The sequence below is a fragment of the Pelophylax lessonae genome (assembly GCF_965119305.1).
Source record: "Pelophylax lessonae genome assembly, chromosome: 13".
NCBI lineage: Eukaryota > Metazoa > Chordata > Amphibia > Anura > Ranidae > Pelophylax > Pelophylax lessonae.
In genome coordinates this window covers 73038567-73061154 of record NC_138780.1, presented here as the reverse complement: position 1 = coordinate 73061154, position 22588 = coordinate 73038567, and the positions used below count along the sequence as shown (strand labels likewise).

The 22588-nt window shown below is 43.7% G+C and overlaps 1 protein-coding gene across 2 annotated transcripts in view; it reads right to left on the bottom strand.

The window, feature by feature from the left end:
* The window catches only part of PLCB2 (phospholipase C beta 2), a 354260-nt gene extending 333787 nt beyond the window's left edge, over positions 1-20473 (bottom strand). For both annotated transcript variants that reach the window (XM_082275009.1, XM_082275010.1), the window contains exon 1: positions 20134-20473. In XM_082275009.1, the coding sequence (XP_082131135.1) occupies positions 20134-20217 (84 nt within the window). In that variant the 5' untranslated portion in view covers positions 20218-20473. The remainder of the gene's footprint in view (positions 1-20133) is intronic.
* Positions 20474-22588: the final 2115 nt, after the last annotated feature.

The window sequence follows — 22588 nt, the reverse complement described above, 5'->3', positions numbered from 1 at the left end:
TATCAATCTTCTTTGAACGGAAGTTCTACTTCTGGATTAACTTTGACAAGGGCATGCGTATAAAACTAGTTACACATTTTTCATCCCAGGAGGGAATTCAACAATTAGAAATTAATTTGTTCCCATTGGAGTCAACTAAAATTTTCCATCTTTAGCTGTCAATTTTCTTCTTTCACTGATGAAACTGATTGTTGAATTGTCTCCTTAACTCCTAAATAATCAAACAAATGTTCTGGAAACGACAATTCTCTAATGATATTCCACAGGTGTAGGGCCAGCATTATTTTGGCAAATGTGCAAAATTAGTAGAGTATATTTATAAACCATTTGCCAGACATTGGTCTGGAAAGCATTATCCTACCTGTAAATTTTACTTGTCATACATTCTCCAAGTTTCTGACATTTGTCAACATTTGTTCTTCAATACGAAAAGGTACTAACAATAACATTGGCCCTATTAAACCAGGTAAATAATACAGTCCTTACACTTTCCCCAGGCACTTTTGTCAGAGTAAGCTGGTGAATAGTTCTATTGTATAAAAATGCAATGTCTTCCCAAGAAGTAGTGCACCAGTATTTGTTACAAAGGCTTAGCATACAGAAAGTTAAAGCTAAACTCCAGACAAATCGATAAATACACAGATATACTATATATTTGAAAGTAATTTTACCTGCCAAAGAATGGGATTTGTCAATCCAGTTCTAAAATTGATTCAGCTCCGCACAGCCCTGTCCGCAACAGGCTGGGACCTGGTCAAAGTCAGCTACTTACACGATTTGAAAAAAAAAAAAACATTTAATGATAAATTAGTGAACCAATACCTTTATATCTGTCTGGGGCTCAGCTTAAAATGTTATTTTTTTTTAAATTAGAAATAAATACTGGAAGATGCAATACAATAGCTTGAAAAAGTAGTCATAACCCTTTGAAATTTTCCACATTTTGTCATGTTACAAACAAAAAAGTAAATGTATTTTATTGGGATTTTATGTGATAGACCAACACAAAAAAGCACATAATTGTGAAGTAAAAGGAAAATGAAAAATGTTTTTTTTTTTTTACAAATAAATATCTGAAAAGTGTGGCGTACATTTGTATTCAGTCCCCTTTGTTCTGATACTCCTAATTAAAATCTAGTGGAACTAATTGCCTTCACAAGTCACCTATTTAGTAAATAGAGTCCACCTGTGTGTAATTTAATCTCTGTATAAATACAGCTGTTCTGTGAAGCCCTCAGAGGTTTGTTAGAGAACCTAAAGGCCCGTACACAAGTACCGATTGTCGGCCGAAACTGTTCGGCCGCCGAACAATCGGCCGATTTTCGGCTTGTTAGTATGATGCTTCCGACAGCCGACAGCGCACTTTCGGCCGATCAGAATCTGTCGTGCAAGCATTAAAATTTTTGTATGCCGACACCAGAACGGCCGATTGTTCACCAGTCAGTACAGAATTCGGCCGACAGACAGCAGATTTGCAAGACTGAGCATGCTCAGAAAAGAAAAAACACACGGAAAGTTAACCATCACATGACATCACTTCTGCAGTCGGCTGTTGTTGGCCGACAAAATTCGTGTGCAGTCTTTTGCACTTTTCAACAGACCTCGGACAAAAGACGGCCGATCGTTCGGCAAACGATCAGTACGTGTGTACGGGGCTTTAGTGAACAAATCGTGTCATGAACACACCAGACAGGTCAGGGATAATGTTGTGTAGAAGTTTAAAACAGGGTTAAGTTGTAAAAAAAATATCCCAAGCTTTGAACATCTCACGAAGCACTGTTCATCATCTGAAAATGGAAAGAGTATGGTGATCTTCCTTCTCTTGATCTGCATATAGATCGGTTGAATCAGAATACCCGGGGTATCTCATTGAAATATGAGGCTAGTTCATCCAAAATTCATTTTTTGGATTTGAACTTAGAAGTAAGAGAGGGTTCTTTAACCACTTTAAGACCAGGCCTATTTTTGACACTTGGTGTTTACAAGCTAAAATCAATTTTTTTTTTGCTAGAAAACTACTTAGAACCCCCAAACATTATATATTTTTTTAGCAGAGACCCTGGAGAAATGGAGATCATTGAAATATTTTTTATCACACCGTATTTGCGCAGCGGTCTTCCAAACGCAATTTTTTGGGGAAAAAAATCACTTTTTTAAATAAAAAAATAAGAAAACAGTAAAGTTAGCCCAATTTTTTTCCATAATGTGAAAGATAATGTTACGCCGAGTAAATAGATACCCAACATGGCATGCTTAAAAATTGCGTACGCTCACGGAATGGCGACAAGTTTGGTACTTAAAAATCCCCATAGATGACATTTTAAAATTTTTTGCAGGTTACCAGCTTAGAGTTAGAGGTGGTCTAGGGCTCAAATTATTGCTTTCGCTCTAACGATCGTGGCGATACCTCACATGTGAGGTTTGAACACCGTTTACATATGTGGGCAGGGCTTCCGTATGCGTTCGCTTCTGCGCGCGAGCTAACAGGGACAGGGCGCTTTAATTTTTTTTTTTTATTTATTATTTTTTATTTTTACACAGTTTAAAAAAAAAATTATAATTTTTATTCCTATTACAAGGAATGTAAACATTCCTTGTAATAGAAATAGGCATGACAGGATCTCTTTATTGTGAGATCTAGGGGTCAAAAAGACCTCAGAACTCACGACTACACTAAAAAAGAAAAAAAAATGGTTAAAAAAAAAAAATTGGCTCTTTAAATCGGTTGCTAGGCCACAACGTTTGACTTCCTGTCTAAGAGGATCCGGGACCGGATTGTTTTCCCCGCTGCCAGCGGGTCCGGTAAGCGGGAAAAAGGACCGGGACGCGACAGGAGGGGGGGGTGCACCTATTCCGCCGCACCGTAAGGGTGATCCCGCAGGGAATCTGCCATTGGGACCACCCTTACCTGAAAGCTGATCGCCCACTGTTTTCAAAAATACTGGGGTTATGGCAGCTATTTGCTGCCATAACCCCGCTATTTAGTGTCAAAGGACCGACGTAAATCGACGGCGGGCGGTCAGTAAGTGGTTAATTACTTCTACTTACAGACCAGAACAGCTTTATTGGACAGGGTAGTTGTCATCATCCGTCTTGGCTGAGATTGATCCCTAAGAGCCAATTTCTTTGACTTAGTTGGAACTGCACTCTTAGGAATGACTACCTTAGACAAGCTATGGTGCTGAAAGATAGATTTCTGGATAAGGGATACAAAGAAGATGACCTGAATAGAGTAATTATGGAAATAGGGAGCAAGGATAGAGCTGTTATCCTATAAAGGGGCCAACAAAATAGAAAAATGAAGGAACATAACTTTGCCTTCATTATCACCTACCCTAGGCGACATTTTGACATTAAAAAGATAATGGCCAGACACTGGAAGGTATTAAAAGTTGATAGAGTGTTAGGTCCAGTCCTTCCTGATTCCCCTAAAGTGATCTTTTGGGGTGTTGCTCCTTTGAAACTCCAGGTAGCCCCAAACATTTTGAATGCCCCTATACAGTTTCATTTTTCCACAAATTGAAAGGGTTTTTTCCCTGTCGTAAATGTGGGGTTTGTAACATTAATAGCCAATTAAATGGCGGGTTAGCCAATTTCAATCTGCGGTTACTTCCAAGGTTTTTGACATTGACACGTTTTTTATCGGTACATCCCTTAATGTTGTCTACATGCTCATCTGTCCCTGTGGCCTACAGAAGGTTGGACGTACTGTTAGGGCCATGAATGTTAGTATTGGTGAGCATGTGGCCAACATAAAGAAGGGATTTCCAAAACATAGTGTTTAGAAACATTATTTGGAATGCCATGGTAAAAATCCAGCGGGTACTACTTTTATTGCCATCTACAGATTTACCCCACATTGGAGGGGAAGTTTTGTTAGACATGAAATTTCGAGGCTTGAAACACGCTGGATTTATAATTTGAAATGTTATGTTCCCCATGGGCTTAATGTTGAGTGGGATGTTAACTGCTTAATAATAATAATTGGATTATAGTACCCTTATTGTCTGTGTATCTTCCTTTTGATTGATACAATTTGGAATCCAGATATTCATCATTCACTCTTTAGATATGATATTTTTAATACTAATTATTATGTTTTTTTTTTATATTTCACTATATTCCCCTTTGGAATATATTGGCTGCTTTCAAAAATGGAGCGTTTTTTTATTTTCTGCCCAGCAGTTGGAGACTCATAACGGGTCTCTAATGAGGTGTTATCCAGTGTATTTTAATTATTATCTTTTATTATTACATCCTTTTAAGGTTTTATTTATCCCTTTTTTTGGGGGAAACTGGGAAGGAATTCCAATATTTGTATTGCATACTAAAATTTTGTAGCTGAATATCCTAGGCTCGGAATGTCCTTACACTTCCAGCATCTGGAACGCATGATGCGGAAGTAACAGTAACTTGATGTCCAGTGCCAGAGTGACGTAAGTTCCGACCCTGACATCAGTTCCTGTTGACCTAGACAAAAGGGAGTACTTGTGTGGATAGGTCACGCCTCTGATGATGGCCTATTGGCTGAAACTAGTCAGGCATCTGTGACGACACACAAGCACGCTGAAGCGTTTATGAATGTCTACTGTTCTTGTTTTACCTATGTAAGTACACTTTATAATAAATATACTCCCTGATTACGGACTTCACTATGAGGCTTTCATTTCACTTTTGGTGATGCTCATATGGAGGGGTCGGTCGAGTTGATTGGATTAAGGGTCATTCTCATCTCTTTGGATTTCCATGCTGCCAGTACCTGGGACGCTGTAGGCATGGACCAACTGTTGGAGTGTCATTATCGCTTTGCTACTTTTAATTGCTGACTGCTTGATTGATGCCTACCCTGAAAGATACACTGTAAACTGCCCATTTTACTCCATTGTTTGGTAAGGAGATTGGAGTGCCTCATGGTGGGATGGTGTTCTTTATTTACACGGAAGCTGGTGGAGGAATTTCATCTCTTCTTTTACACAAATTCATATTGATATGTGCTAGCGCTGTATATGGACCTACATTGACTTTATTTGTTATTACGAATTTATGCTGGCTGCTTCGTCATTTTCATTCATTTATACGTCCCATTTAGCATAGCGTGGTTTGTCCCTTTATATTTTCTACAACTGCAAACCTACCAAGACATGGCCGTCCACCTAAACTGACAGGACGGGCAAGGAGAGCATTATTCAGAGAAGCAGCCAAGAGGTAACTCTGGAGAAGCTGCAGAGATCCCCAGCTTAGTTGGGAGAATCTGTCCACAGAACAACTATTAGTCCTGTAATCCACAAATCTGGCCTGTAAGGAATCGTGGCAAGAAGAAAGCCATTGTTAAAAGAAAGCCATAAGAAGTCCTTGCAGGGGACACAGCAAACATGTGTAAGGAGGTGCTCTGGTCAGACGAGACCAAAATTGAACATTTTGGCCTAAAAGAAAATCGCTATGTGTGGCGGAAAACTAACACTGCACATCAACCTGAACACACTATCCCTACCTTGAAACATGGTGGTGGCAGCATCGTGTTGTGGGGATGCTTTTTTCTGCAGGGACAGGGAAGCTGGTCAGAGTTGATGGGAAGATGGATGGAGCCAAATACAGGGCAATCTTAGAAGAAAACTTGTTAGAGTCTGCAAAAGACTTGAGACTGGGGCGGAGGTTCATCTTCCAGCAGGACAATGACCCTAAACATGCAGCCAGAGCTACAATGGAACAATTTAGATCAAAGCATATTCATGTGTTAGAATGGCCCAGTCAAAGTCCAGACCTAAAGACAATAGAAAATCTGTGGCAAAACTTAAAAATTGCTGCTCACAGACACTCTCCATCAGTGGCGTCGGCAGGGGGGGGCTGACCTGGGCTATAGCCCCGAGTGTGCTCCCCAAAAGCCCCGGGTCTCCTGTTGCTTTTTTAAAATGATTAGCCCCGAGTCCCAAAGCCTGGGTTTGGCCGAGAACTCGGGCTACATACCTCAGCAGTATAAGATTTATAAAGCACATCCAATGATTGGTGGGCAATCCGGGGCAGCCGCAAGGAGAGTGAATGCAGCAGTCAAGTTTCAGCATTGATGTCGGGTGTGGGCGGGGCCGGTATGCCACGCCCACCTTCCTCCCCAGACAGCTTCTGTTTCTCTATGCACGGAACAATGGGGCGGAGCCCCGCATACCGGTCCCGCCCACACCTGAAATCAATGCTACTTGACAGCGGCAATCACTCTCCTTCCTTGCGGCTGCCCCAGATCGCCCACCAATCACTGGATGCAGTGGCGTAAAGGGCACTGTGTAAAGGGCAGGCAGTGGCAGCTCCTTCAGTCCGGGGACTAGCGGGGGCGGAGCCGCGGCGGGAAGGGGGCGGGGCCTCGGCGGGAAGAAGGGGCGGAGCCTCGGCGGGAAGAAGGTGAGTGCCCATTGCCCAAGTGTGTGTGCTGGATAGGAGGGGGATGGGGAAGCTGCATATAGAGGAATTCATCTTTCCCTATTCTTTCTGCAGCTGCTGAATAACTGATTCTCCTCCTTTCCCTCCTGCAGGAAGAATAGGGGAAGATCAATTCCTCTGTATGCAGCTGCCCCCTCCTATACAACTTCTTTTGCTGGCTCACCAGTGCTCTTAAACCCCCCCCCTCCAGTGTTCTAATCCCCCCTCGGTGCTCTTATTCCCCCCCCCCACCCTCAGTGCTCTTATCCCCGCCTCAGTGCTCTTATCCCCGCCTCAGTGCTCTTATCCCCGCCTCAGTGCTCTTATCCCCGCCTCAGTGCTCTTATCCCCGCCTCAGTGCTCTTACCCCCGCCTCAGTGCTCTTAACCCCCCCCACCCAGTGCACTGGACTGCCCCCTGTTCTTTAGCCCTCCCCCGGTGCTTTTCATCTCCCTCCCCCCTATGCTCCCTGTCCCCCCCGTGCTCTCCACCCCCTGCGCCTTCCAACCCCCCTGCAATGCTTTCCAAACCCCCTCTTTATTCTCTCCAGTCCCCCACCCCCACCCCACCGTGCACTTCAGCTCCTCCAGTGCTCTCTGCTTCGCCTGTGCTCTCCGGCCCCCCTAGTTCTCTTCTATCTTCTATCATGTCCTCAGTCTCTGACCATCTCCTGTATCATGTCCTCAGTCTCTGACCATCTTCTGTATCATGTCCTCAGTCTCTGACCCTCTCCTGTTTAATGTCTGCAGTCTCTGACCATCTTCTGTAACATGTCCTCAGTCTCTGACCCTCTCCTGTTTAATGTCTGCAGTCTCTGACCATCTTCTGTAACATGTCCTCAGTCTCTGACCATCTTCTGTAACATGTCCTCAGTCTCTGACCATCTTCTGTATCATGTCCTCAGTCTCTGACCATCTTCTGTATCATGTCCTCAGTCTCTGACCATCTTCTGTTTAATGTCTGCAGTCTCTGACCATCTTCTGTAACATGTCCTCAGTCTCTGACCATCTTCTGTTTAATGTCCTCAGTCTCTGACCATCTTCTGTTTAATGTCCTCAGTCTCTGACCATCTTCTGTATCATGTCCTCAGTCTCTGACCATCTTCTGTATCATGTCCTCAGTCTCTGACCATCTTCTGTTTAATGTCCTCAGTCTCTGACCATCTCCTGTATCATGCCCTCAGTCTCTGACCCTCTCCTGTTTAATGTCTGCAGTCTCTGACCATCTTCTGTAACATGTCCTCAGTCTCTGACCATCTTCTGTAACATGTCCTCAGTCTCTGACCATCTTCTGTAACATGTCCTCAGTCTCTGACCATCTTCTGTAACATGTCCTCAGTCTCTGACCATCTTCTGTTTAATGTCCTCAGTCTCTGACCATCTCCTGTATCATGCCCTCAGTCTCTGACCCTCTCCTGTTTAATGTCTGCAGTCTCTGACCACCTCTTGTATCATGTCTGTAGTCTCTGACCATCTCCTGTACCATGTCTGCAGTCTCTGACCGTCTCCTGAACCATGTCCTCAGTCTCTGACCATCTTCTGTAACATGTCCTCAGTCTCTGACCATCTTCTGTAACATGTCCTCAGTCTCTGACCATCTTCTGTTTAATGTCTGCAGTCTCTGACCATCTTCTGTAACATGTCCTCAGTCTCTGACCATCTTCTGTTTAATGTCCTCAGTCTCTGACCATCTTCTGTAACATGTCCTCAGTCTCTGACCATCTTCTGTTTAATGTCCTCAGTCTCTGACCATCTCCTGTATCATGCCCTCAGTCTCTGACCCTCTCCTGTTTAATGTCTGCAGTCTCTGACCATCTTCTGTAACATGTCCTCAGTCTCTGACCATCTTCTGTAACATGTCCTCAGTCTCTGACCATCTTCTGTAACATGTCCTCAGTCTCTGACCATCTTCTGTATCATGTCCTCAGTCTCTGACCATCTTCTGTTTAATGTCCTCAGTCTCTGACCATCTCCTGTATCATGCCCTCAGTCTCTGACCCTCTCCTGTTTAATGTCTGCAGTCTCTGACCACCTCTTGTATCATGTCTGTAGTCTCTGACCATCTCCTGTACCATGTCTGCAGTCTCTGACCGTCTCCTGAACCATGTCTTCAGTCTCTGACCATCTTCTGTAACATGTCCTCAGTCTCTGGCCATCTTCTGTTTAATGTCCTCAGTCTCTGACCATCTCCTGTATCATGTCTGCAGTCTCTGACCATCTCCTGTATCATGTCCTCAGTCTCTGACCCTCTCCTGTTTAATGTCTGCAGTCTCTGACCATCTCTTGTATCATGTCTGCAGTCTCTGACCACCTCTTGTATCATGTCTGTAGTCTCTGACCATCTCCTGTACCATGTCTGCAGTCTCTGACCATCTCCTGTAACATGTCCTCAGTCTCTGACCATCTCCTGTATCATGTCCTCAGTCTCTGACCATCTCCTGTATCATGTCCTCAGTCTCTGACCATCTCCTGTATCATGCCCTCAGTCTCTGACCCTCTCCTGTTTAATGTCTGCAGTCTCTGACCACCTCTTGTATCATGTCTGCAGTCTCTGACCACCTCTTGTATCATGTCTGTATTCTCTGACCATCTCCTGTACCATGTCTGCAGTCTCTGACCGTCTCCTGAACCATGTCTTCAGTCTCTGACCATCTTCTGTAACATGTCCTCAGTCTCTGGCCATCTTCTGTTTAATGTCCTCAGTCTCTGACCATCTCCTGTATCATGTCCTCAGTCTCTGACCATCTCCTGTATCATGTCCTCAGTCTCTGACCATCTCCTGTACTATGTCTGCAGTCTCTGACCGTCTCTTGTATCATGTCCTCAGTCTCTGACCATCTCTTGTATCATGTCTGCAGTCTTTGACCACCTCTTGTATCATGTCTGTAGCCTCTGACCATCTCCTGTACCATGTCTGCAGTCTCTGACCGTCTCTTGTATCATGTCCGCAGTCTCTGACCATCTCCTGTACTATGTCTGCAGTCTCTGACCATCTCCTGTACCATGTCTGCAGTCTCTGACCATCTCCTGTACTATGTCCGCAGTCTCTGACCATCTCCTGTACCATGACGTCTCTAAGACTTTGAAATGTGTTCACCACATATACCGGGATGCTTCGCTTTCCATTCACAGGCCTGTGGAAGAGGTGCTGCAAATCACAGCAGGACAATGCTTGCTGGATCTGTTGGGTTGGGCAGGTGAGTGTTCCCACGTATAACATGTAAGAGGAGGGAAAAAAAATGATGGGACAATGGTCAGACATGGGGTGGTATGGAGAGGAGTACAGGGGGTCAGACATGGGGTGGTATGGAGAGGAGTACAGGGGGTCAGTCATGGGGTGGTATGGAGAGGAGAGGAGTACAGGGGGTCAGACATGGGGTGGTATGGAGAGGAGTACAGGGGGTCAGACATGGGTTGGTATGGAGAGGAGTACAGGGGGTCAGACATGGGGTGGTATGGAGAGGAGTACAGGGGGTCAGACATGGGTTGGTATGGAGAGGAGTACAGGGGGTCAGACATGGGGTGGTATGGAGAGGAGAGGAGTACAGGGGGTCAGTCATGGGGTGGTATGGAGAGGAGAGGAGTACAGGGGGTCAGACATGGGGTGGTATGGAGAGGAGTACAGGGGGTCAGACATGGGTTGGTATAGAGAGGAGTACAGGGGGTCAGTCATGGGGTGGTATGGAAAGGAGAGGAGTACAGGGGGTCAGACATGGGGTGATATGGAGAGGAGTACAGGGGGGCAGATATAGGGTGGTATGGAGAGGAGCGGAGTACAGGGGGTCAGTCATGGGGTGGTATGGAGAGGAGAGGAGTACAGGGGGTCAGTCATGGGGTGGTATGGAGAGGAGAGGAGTACAGGGGGTCAGACATGGGGTGGTATGGAGAGGAGAGGAGTACAGGAGGTCAGTCATGGGGTGGTATGGAGAGCAGAGAAGTACAGGGGGTCAGACATGGGGTGATATGGAGAGGAGTACAGGGGGGCAGATATAGGGTGGTATGGAGAGGAGCGGAGTACAGGGGGTCAGTCATGGGGTGGTATGGAGAGGAGTACAGGGGGTCAGACATGGGTTGGTATAGAGAGGAGTACAGGGGGTCAGTCATGGGGTGGTATGGAAAGGAGAGGAGTACAGGGGGTCAGTCATGGGGTGGTATGGAGACGAGAGGAGTACAGGGGGTCAGACATAGGGTGGTATGGAGAGGAGTAGAGGAGGTCAGTCATGGGGTGGTATGGAGAGTAGAGAAGTACAGGGGGTCAGACATGGGGTGATATGGAGAGGAGTACAGGGGGGCAGATATAGGGTGGTATGGAGAGGAGCGGAGTACAGGGGGTCAGTCATGGGGTGGTATGGAGAGGAGAGGAGTACAGGGGGTCAGTCATGGGGTGGTATGGAGAGGAGAGGAGTACAGGGGGTCAGACATGGGGTGGTATGGAGAGGAGAGGAGTACAGGAGGTCAGTCATGGGGTGGTATGGAGAGCAGAGAAGTACAGGGGGTCAGACATGGGGTGATATGGAGAGGAGTACAGGGGGGCAGATATAGGGTGGTATGGAGAGGAGCGGAGTACAGGGGGTCAGTCATGGGGTGGTATGGAGAGGAGAGGAGTACAGGGGGTCAGTCATGGGGTGGTATGGAGAGGAGAGGAGTACAGGGGGTCAGACATGGGGTGGTATGGAGAGGAGAGGAGTACAGGAGGTCAGTCATGGGGTGGTATGGAGAGCAGAGAAGTACAGGGGGTCAGACATGGGGTGATATGGAGAGGAGTACAGGGGGGCAGATATAGGGTGGTATGGAGAGGAGCGGAGTACAGGGGGTCAGTCATGGGGTGGTATATTGAGTTGGTCTCACCTTTGCATCTGTAAACAGCTTCCACTTTTCTGGGAAGGCTTTCCACAAGATTTTGTATTGAGCTTGTGAGAAAGCATTTTTAAGGTCAGGTACTGATGTTGGACAAGAAGACCTGGCTGTTTACATTTACGCCAAAGGAGTTTAATAGGATTGAGTTTAGGCTGCATTAATTTATGTTCCATCTGATGCCGGCAGTACTCCTCTCCATACCACCCCATGTCTGACCCCCTGTACTCCTCTCCATACCACCCCATGTCTGACCCCCTGTACTCCTCTCCTCACCACCCTATGACTGATCCCCTGTACTCCTCTCCATACCACCCCATGTCTGACCCCCTGTATTCCTCTTCATACAACCCCATGACTGAACCCCTGTACTTCTCTCCTCTCCATACCACCCCATGACTGACCCCATGACTGACCCCCTGTACTCCTCTCCTCTCCATACCACCCCATGACTGACCCCCTGTACTCCTCTCCTCTCCATACCACCCCATGACTGACCCCCTGTACTCCGCTCCTCTCCATACCACCCTATATCTGCCCCCCTGTTCTCCTCTCCATATCACCCCATGTCTGACCCCCTGTACTTCTCTGCTCTCCATACCACCCCATGACTGACCCCCTGTACTCCTCTCCTCTCCATACCACCCCATGTCTGACCCCCTGTACTCCTCTCCATACCAACCCATGTCTTACCCCCTGTACTCTTCTCCATACCACCCCATGTCTGACCCCCTGTACTCCTCTCCTCTCCATACCACCCCATGACTGACCTCCTGTACTCCTCTCCATACCACCCCATGTCTGACCCCCTGTACTCCTCTCCATACCACCCCATGTCTGACCCCCTGTACTCCTCTCCATACCACCCCATGTCTGACCCCCTGTACTCCTCTCCATACCACCCCATGTCTGACCCCCTGTACTCCTCTCCATACCACCCCATGTCTGACCCCCTGTACTCCTCTCCATACCACCCCATGTCTGACTCCTTGTACTCCTCTCCTCTCCATACCACCCCATGACTGACCTCCTTTACTCCTCTCCATACCACCACATGACTGACCCCCTTTACTTCTCTCTTCTCCATACCAACCAATTTCTCACCCCCTGTACTCCTCTCCATACCACCCCTTGACTGACCCTTGACTGAGGGGGCCATTGGGTGGAGCTTGGGCGGTACTTACTTTTAAATATGGGAGGAGCTTGGGCGGGGCTTTTCTTTAAAATGTGGGAGGGGGTTATCAAATTTATCTTCGGGCTGAAGCCCCTGGTCTTTTTCCCACCTAGCAACGCCCCTGCTCTCCATTCAATCTGACAGAGCTTGAGCTATTTTGCAAAGAAAATGGGCAAAAATGTTACTCTCTAGATGTGCAAAGCTGGTAGAGACATACCCAAAAAGAATTGCAGCTTAATTGCAGCAAAATGTGGTTCTACAAAGTACTGACTCAGAGGGGCTGAATTCAAATGCACACCACACTTTTCAGATATGTATTTGTAAAATATTTTGAAAACCATTTATCATTTTCCTTTCACTTCACAATTATGTGTCACTTTTGGTCTATCACATAAAATTGGTCTATCACATAAAATCCCAATAAAATACATTTACGTTTTTGGTTGTAACATGACAAAATGTAAAAAATGTCAAGGGGTGTGAATACTTTTCCAAGGCACTTTAAGAAAGGTACACCAAAAAGTACCCCACTCCCAAAGCAGCACTATTGTGTTGTTGAGAGCAGGCTGTGCTCCTTTATCTTCTCTCTCTCTATTGCCCAGCTTCTGTGAGCAGTGACAGTGCGGGCTCTGTATGTGCTCACTCTTTCTTCTCCCCCTCCTAACAGCATTGGCTGTGATAGACATAGGAGGATGGATGATTCGGTTGCAATGGAACATGGGATATGTAGTTCTTAAAGGGGCACTGCATAAAATGATTGAATGCAAGATGGACTACACTACTCTTATTTTAAAGCAAATTTCCCCCATAAAAAAATAATGGAAACTCAGATGATTTGTTCCAACAATTTATTCATAAGTCTATCAGTTTATAGTCCATATATAAAGATCATGGCAATGTGATGGGTTGTGTAACCATAAACTGTCCATCAACAAATAGCAGCCTCCACAAGGGGATTAGAAGCAAAATCCAGTGGGAGAAAAAAAGAGAAGAGAGGAGCCTCTAAGTGTAGCAATAAGGTTACATTTAATGAAGGTACAACATTTAGCAACTCACATGGTTGATGATTAAACAGGCAGATCTAAGTATACAGACATCTGGGGTAAAGCAGTCCACATAGAGCATCCTCCGCACCACCGTCTCTCACAGCTGTCAGTCTGCAATTGTGACCGGGAAGACTACCCTGCAGTAGAGCGATCTTAAAGTGAGGCTTGAAGCGCAGCGTGGAAGGGATGACATCGATGGCGGTGCGGAGGATTGTGGGCAGTTTTACCGGGGATGCCTGCATACTTAGATGTGTCTGTTTTAATCATCAACCATGTGAGTTGCTAAATGTTGTACCTTCATTAAATGTAACCATATTGCTACTCTTAGAGTCACCTCTCTTCTCTTTTATACTCAGTTGTGACGTGATGCTACTTGTATATCAAGACATCGCTTGTTTATCAAGTCAAAGTTTATAAGACATTTTTGTTTGTCTTGCAAAACGCTCTCAAACCAAGTTACTCTCAATCCAAGGTTTTACTGTACAAGGGACACAAATCCCTGCACACAGAGAAGAGCAGAGGTATTTTTCTGGGCAAATTTGCAGAGATCTTGGAGTCTAGTGTAGGAGGCCAGAGAGCAGAGATGTATAGTAACTAAGTAGAACTACTTCACTACTGTACTTAAGTACCGAAAGGCGGTATCTGTACTTTCCTACTTCCACTTTTACTTCACTACATTTTTTCAAGGATTTCAATACTTCTACTCTGATATTTTTTTTTTTTGTGCTGCATAGTTACTTGTTACAATTATAATAATTACCACTGCCAGAACAGTAGATGGCAGGTTTCATGAAGCTCAAAACATGTGTATTATCAGCTCATACGAAAATAAAAGCTACTGTATGTATAAATAAAAGCTGCATTTGAAATAATAAAAAACAATATGATTTTCAAACTTTTGACTTCTTTCTTTAATAACTACATAAAACAGTACTTGTACTTTTACTTTCAGTACTTGAGTAGCAATTTTTTTTCAAAACTACTGGTACTTTTACTTTCAGTACTTGAGTAGCAAAATTTTTAAAAAAACTACTTGCAATACTTAAGTACAAAAAAAATGTTGAATACTTTATTACTTCTACTCAAGTCACTTTTTGATCGAGCACTTCCACTTCTACTCAAGTCACTTTTTGATGGAGCACTTGTACTTTTACTCAAGTATGGGTTTCGAGTACTTTATACAACTCTGCCAGAGAGTACAGACCTGCTGTTGGGGGTTTGTACACCACACCAAAGAGAGAATGGACCTGCTGCAGAGAGTTGAGGCTGGGACTGAGTCATGGCTAGTGCCTATGTGTGGTTACCATAGCTGGGCAGACATTGATTCTGTGTGTGCCTACACCAGTGAGAGACTGAGCCTTTCTGAGCACCCAGTGAGCTGAGAGAATGAGCCACAGAGATTCACTGTATTCACTGTATCTCGAGATTCGAGCTGGGTGGGAGACCTGATGCCTTTTGTGCCCACATCAGTTGTGAGGACTAAGCTTTATAGGATAGCTGACCACCAAACCTAGTGGACCAGATCAATTGCATACCAGGAGTGGTGAGCAGAATTACCAAGCTTAATTCTTTACTTCCCACAGTTAACATCAAGGAAGACTGGAAGACGAAACAAAAGAGAGCGATGCTCAGCCATTTACGGGAAGCTTTGTATTCCTTGATAATATAGCAGATAATATTAGACTGGTAAAGCATTTACATGAACTTGTTGCTCTACTATATTTTCTGCTGTATGAGCAAAATTCAAGGCTGATCCAGGTGAAATATTTCAATTTACCAAATGTTCTAAACAGAAATGCCAACATCACAAGATTCTCTGTGCACAACTGATTCAAAATCATCTGAATACCTCAGTAATCTCTTACTGTGTTTAGTCGAATTTATAATGTCATAAAAATCCTTTCACTAGATTTTGATGAAAGAGCTACATACAATGGCTAAGAAGGGGTGCAGCAGACCCACTTGTTGGCTGGGCCTCCTCGTCCTGCACATAGTTACATAGTAAGTCTGGTTGGAAAAAAAACACAAGTCCATCCAGTTCAACCAATAGAAGGGGAAAAATAAAAAAAATATACATCAAAATATACAATCCTATATATATATAATCATATACCCACAGTTGATCCAGAGGAAGGCAAAAAACCCCAAATAAAGCATGATCCAATTTGCTCCAGTAGGGGACAACACGTGCACATGCGAGGCACTTCTCCTCTTTCGTGTGCGCACTTATCAATGCCCGGGACCAGGCAGGGCTGCGTTCCCATAAAAGTAAAAGTTAAGGCAGAACCCCAGCTTAGAGATGAGCCATACACTGTGGGCAGTGATGTAAAATACAGAATTTCTCTGTGAGCATTCCATCCCACCACACTACACACCTTAACTCTTGTATATTGTATTTAGTAGGGACACTGCTAAACCCATGCCCTCTCCACCAGTGCAGCGTAACTCTGCCATCTCACTTTCAGTGACAGAATGGGGTCCCTATGTGCACCTAACGTGGACCTAATGCATGCACTTAATTAACTTCCTCTCTCTTCTGCACCATGCGGCTGGACACATGGAGTCTCCATACTGTGGGTTCCATCCCAGATACTCTGGGGAAACTGACCACTAGGGAGGGAGGCAGAACACCAACCCCCTCACTACTGAAGGACCCGTCACCCATGCTAGGTACCACTTTTTATTGACCTACTGCTATACATTCCTACGATTTCTTGGATACCTGTGGCAACTAAAATCCTCCTCAGACTCTTATGCCAAGTTAACCCTTTGTGATAAATCTCCTCAAGCAACCGTGTATGCTTTACATGCCTTGTTCTTCTAATATGTCATGTACCACCATGCACCCCTTTTGAATAACTTAAGACCAAGCTTAAGTCAACTTTACTGCTTTACTGTAGCTCTTGTAGTGACAATATTACAGTCACATCAAATACCTTCACAGAACCCAAACTAAACTATTCTGTGCTGCCAGTGCCCAGGCATACCTTAGCAGGTAGAGATCCATACTTGAAAGAGTTCTTGCAGGCGAATTACCTTAGGGTGGAAGGCTGGTCAATTCTCTGGGCTACATCTTTTCCTAGATCTGGACCTCCTCGCTTTCTATGCAGTCCCGTGTGTCCACTCTCTGAGCCTGCCCCCCTTATTAAAAATAGACCAGCGTGGAGGGCAGAACCCTAAAAGACCAGGAAACTGACGGATCCCTACTTAACCCTCTCCCTACTTGGGCAGTCTAGAACTAGCTAAAAAAATAACCCCACATTAGTATGTACCCGCCTATACACTTCTTCTTTAGTTTACAGCAGGAAAGCAGCGCTCATCTGTGAGGGTTGGCTGTAAGTATGCCAGCCATAAGTAAGCTTGAATTCATTTGCTTGAATATGCAACATTTTAGAAAATGACTTTAATAATTTGTAAATGGTTCATTATGCAGAGCGTTTCAATGCCCGTATAAAATAAATACATTTGGAAATAAAATTTGCACTTTTTGCATGCGTTTCACACAAATTGTGTGTCATCAGGAAGCCACTGGCTTCCTGATGAAGCACAATTTGTGCGAAACACGTTGAGGCGCAGCAGCGAATCATGTATGTCACTTCTGGTTTTTGGTTACGTCACATCCTACAACTGGAACGGAGGCTGGCTCGGTCCATGGAGCTGCGGGGACAGTGTCTATAAAGGATTGCTGGATTGACTAAGTGCTGGTCTAAAGGTACAACCAAATGTGAGTTAGAATTTTTACTATTTGTGTGTGGTTTTACCTTAATAAACATGTTGTGTACTGATGGATCCTTTTTGTGATATCACAATATACTGAGAGTTGTGAAGTAGCTCTATGGCAAATTTGGATACAACAGAGGAGAGTTAAAGTCATAACCAAACACTCCAATATCTTTTGGTTCTGGTGAGTGTGTTTTTGGGGGTAAAACATTTTTGTGGTTTTGTGGTGATACAGCATGAAGAGCTCTATATGAGAAGAGCAAGAAGTTGATGTGGACACTTACAGTATATTAGTATATAGAGAGTGAAGCACATTTGAAAAAAATCCTTGGACTGATTCTTATTTTGTTTAAATTCATTTTAAATCGAGTACAATATTTTAAAAAGCGGATTGCATGGTTTATATGAGATTCTATGGGACATTATTTTGCCACTTGTTATGTAATGTATTGATTTTTAATGGATCACATTAGAAAATAATAAGGCACATATTGGTAGTATTCACACACATGTATTAGTAGGTTCAACAGTGACACGCGTTTGTTTTTTGATTTCTTTTGGGTATAAGTCCTGGTTCACACTGCCACGACTTGTCAGGCGACTTGGTCGCCTGACAAGTCACTCTCCATTCTGTGCATTGGAACCGTTCTACTCAGAGCAACTCAAGTCGCTCCGACTTAGAAAAAGGTTCCTGCACTACTTTGGGGCGACTTCAGAGTGGTTTGCATTGACTTCTATTAGAAAAGTAGTTTGCAAGCCACGATGAAGTCATGCTGCACGGGGTGGCTTCAAAGTCGGGGCGACTTTGAGTCGCCCCAGTGTGAACCGGCTCTTATTGAATAGGAATATAGCTCAGCTCCCCCTTTTTTTGTTTATTAATATTTGTCATAGGTTTGGTGAAGTCTGTGAATGTAGATTGTGTCTGCAAGTACTCTATAACTGCTATAACATGTTAGATTTTATCTGATTTCCTGGTATCTTCCCTTAATTTGAAGAATGTTTTGCCAGACTGTGCATAATGCATAGAACCATGCATTAGTGACATTAGTGTTTTATAATAGAGGCCGAGCATGGCACTTCACAAAGTTCCAGTCGTTTTGTATTGAACAATTAGTAAAAGTTCTGTAAAACATGTCCTCAGTCAGAGAGATGTCTGATGCTACGGGGGTTGATTTACTAAAGACAAATAGGCTGCTCCCTCCGCAAGGCATGTTGCACTTTACAAGGGTATTTGCACCCCAAGCTTAGTAAACGAAGTTAAGCTCTGCTGGCTTTCATCATCCAATTATGTGCAAGCAAAAATGCATTATTTTAGCTAGCTTTGGACGTGATTGGGTATTGTTTGCAAAGTGAAACTTCACCACATTCACTGAGCTGGGATGACAACGCTCACTCACTATATGAAACTACAAAGGAGCAGTGTTTTCCACTAAAACAAGAAGTATCCTCCTCACTCCATTACATGAGAGGAGATACTCTGTAGTCCACAAAACTGACGTTAGCACTGTTTAGGATTTCAGAGCAGGAGAGTCATTGTGCTGTCAGCTTTAAAAATAAATTTACAAGTTCACTGGAATTTTGGTAGGGTCCACGGTTTTTTTATGAATTTACCAAGCAGATATAGCAAAACTATTTCAACTGTATATTTATCAGATGAGAACGGAGCAAAAAAAAAAGAGAAGTTAACTGTTGGGGTTTACATACACTGTAAGCAACCTCTTAATTATCATAGCTGAAGTGCATACTGGCCTGGACAGAGCATAAAGCTGCTATTCAATCACATAGTGTGTATCAAACAAATAATAGCTGTGGCAAATGCCATTACAGATCTTATCATTAGTATGGTTTGTTGATGTCTTTTTTAGGTCAAGCCCCAAAAATTGCAAAATTAGTACCTAATGCACCGGCCTTAAAAGCTAATTTTTTATTTTTTAAATCAAAATAAAAAAATATTATACCTACCTGCTCTGTGCAACAAAATTGCACAGAGCAATCGCTTACCTCCTCTTCTGGAAGTCCTCTGCCTTAGCTGTCCACTTCTCCCTGCTCCTGGTGCCTCCTTAGCATGGGGGCACCGGTGCATCCACACCCCCAAGCTGTACTGTGCGAGTCCATAGACACACACATCGCTGGTAAGCTATGTCCCTGTTCCCTTCTCACATAAATTTGTGAGACCAGGAGTTAGGTAAGTGTTTAGAGATGGGAAAGGTAGAATATTTAGTGGGGCATATTTACCGAAATGCAGGAAATGCAATAAGGAAAAAAAAACATTTGACTTTAGAACCCTAGGTGTCAGGATAACTTGTGTTGTTGTGAAAAATTTTAATTTTTATAATTATATATATATATATATATATATATATATATATATATATATATATATAAAATAATTTATATATATATATATATATATATATATATATATATATATATGTATGTGTGTGTGTGTATGTGTATGTGTGTATATATATACATTATACATTTTATAATTTAATCTACTGCAATGCCTTTTTCTTCATAGTAAAGCATGTTGCATACCGGAATTTTTTATTTATTTTTTTTTAGAAGAAAAGTCAACTTAAGGAGTTTAGTCAATGTAGAGCTACTGTGCTGCTACCCATGTTACTTTTTAATCTCTGATATCAAAACTTTACATTATGATTTCTGATAGAGTATTAAGCCAAGGCTAGAATCTGGGCAACAGTACAGGCTGTACAGTCCCTGACTGTCAAATATTTTATAAATTCATTTAGAGAAAAAAAAAAAAAAACCTAAAGGATCATGTTGACATCTCACATCGAATATGTTTTAATTCGCTTTTCCACATTAAATACTTTATTAGGTTTGCCCTGTATACAATATAAAGTGCAATCATAAGATACCCCATATTATTTGCAGTAAATAAAGGAAAGAGCAAGGCTGAAATACTTACATCATCCCATTTGATAAAGCGTTCCCCCTTGGTTAAGTATGCTTTGATATCTGGAGGACTTAGAATAGGATTGAACATAGACATCCTGGGCTGTGATGAGCAAATCTCAACAGTCCTGTCTGGCTTGTCATATCATGCGCTTTGCACCATGTAAATTTCCAGCCATAGCAATCTGCTGTCTTTATAGCTCAGCAAAGCTACAAACAAATGAGCCAGGAGCCCATAATATGCATTGTAAATCAGCAGCTGGCTAGTTTTACTCCTCTTAGCATTCAAAAGTCTCACAGGTTCTCTGCAGGTTGGACAGATCCAGGAAACCAAATGCTCACAGATACCTCCCTGCAACTTATACCATGGAACTTCCTTTTTTCTTTTTAATACATGCTTCCGGACAACTCTATCAGCTTATCTTGACACAACACTACTTTCTATTGAGAAACTGCAAACACTTTATGGCATTTTAATGTGTGCTGGCACATCAACAAGGTTTGAGAAATAGCAGCTCTTCATATACAGCACAATAAGAAAAACAGATGGTGGTGACAACCTTACATTGTTCTTAACTATTTTATTATTATTAAAAAAACTTACATTTTGGCAAAAAACTTACATTTTGGCTAAACTATTTCTTTAACATGTTAAGGCTTTTCTTAAGGTTTTTTATTGCCCTCATTGAGGTTGTTCACATTTTTTTATTATTTTGGTGGCTACAATCACAAAGCTAGAAAGTTATAGAAAATCCAAAGTCACTGAAATGGGAGGTAAAGGGTATTTTTACAATGGAGCCGCATGTGTTGGTGACAAGTAGAGGCTTCCCTACATGCTGAGAAGACCCCATCTCACTTGTTGTGATACAAATTCAGCTTTGTATCTTATTCATCACAATCACTTTCAGTATATACATTTTTAGAACTACTATTGGCCAAACTAGAAAAAAATATGTTTTTTTTTTTTTTTTCATTTGATTAAGGGGAAGTACAGCCAAAGCTGGTTTAGCTGTACAGTTCCTATGGATCACAGGAGTTCAGTTCATTTTGCACTCCTGTGACCCATTTTCAGCAGACAACGGGCTGAAGTCTGCTCTCTGCTGACGTCCGTCAAAGGGTCAGTCCAGGCTCAGGCGTCATCATGACCATAGAGTCGGGATCCGCCCACATGCCTGGACTGGCACCCAGCTAAGCCTCACAGCGAGCCACTGAGAGCCTGAGCCAAACACTCCTCACCCCTTCACAGCTCAGCGCTCTGGTGAGCGAGGAGGGGGGGGGGGCAGAGCAGACAGCAGTGACTGACAGTCAGCAACTCTCTGCTCGGGGAGCTGTGAGAACGGAGTGATCGGCGGTGTTTGATTGCTCGGTTCTCAGTGTTAGAGGTGCTGGGGGTCAGATGCAACATCGGACCGATGCTGCATCCACCTAAGTAAGTATGAAAAAAAAATAAAAAATAAATACATCTCTTTTAACCAATTGCCGACTGCCTAATGACGATTTACGTCGGCAGTCAGCCCCTCACAGGCAAAGTGACATAGATCTACGTTGCTAGCCTGTGAGGGTCTAGGGAGCGAGCGCGCCCCGCCGGAGGCGCGCTCTCGCGTGGTCACGGACCCCCCCCCCTCGCGTGTGACCGGCGGACCCTATGTCCGCCGGTCACTCTGCGATCGCCGCTGCAGAGGGAGAAAGTCAGGCGGCTAATGTAAACAAGCCGCCTGTCATTCTTTCCTGTGTAGAAACTGTGATCACACGGTTCTACTATGTAGGACCGTTGATCACTGTTTCTACAGCTCAACCCACAGCCAATCACAGTTAGAATCACGCCCCTAGGGACACACACAGCTCCTCCCTCTCAAATAAAGTTAACCCCTTTTTGCAGTAACAGTGCATATGTATAGCATTGATTACTGCAGTAATGTCACTGGTAACCCCAAAAGTGTCAAAAATGTCAGTCAAGGGTCCGATCTGTCCGCCGCAATGTCGCAGTACTGCAAAAAAAAATCGCAGATCGCCGCCATTACACGTTAAAAAAAAACAACAAAAATCTTTCCCTTTGTTAGTAAACGCGATAACTTTTGCGCAAACCAATCAAAATACGCTTTTTGCGATTTTCTTTTACCAAACATAGGTAGCATAAAACAAATTGGCCAAAAATGTTAAAAAATTTTGATTTTTACATTTTTTGGGGGGAATTTCATATAAAAAAATGTGAAAAATATTGCTATTTTTTCAAAATTGACGCTCTTTTCTTGTTTATAGCGCATGATCAAAAAATCGCACAGGTGATCAAATACCACCAAAAGAAAGCTCTGTTTGTGGGAAAAAAAGGACGCCAAATTCGTTTAGGTACAGCGTAGCACGGCCGCGCAATTGTCAGTTAAAGTCACGCAGTGCCGAATCGCAAAATACCCCCTGGTCAGGAAGGGGGTAAAATCTTCCGGGGCTTAAGTGGTTAAGTAATTTTGTAT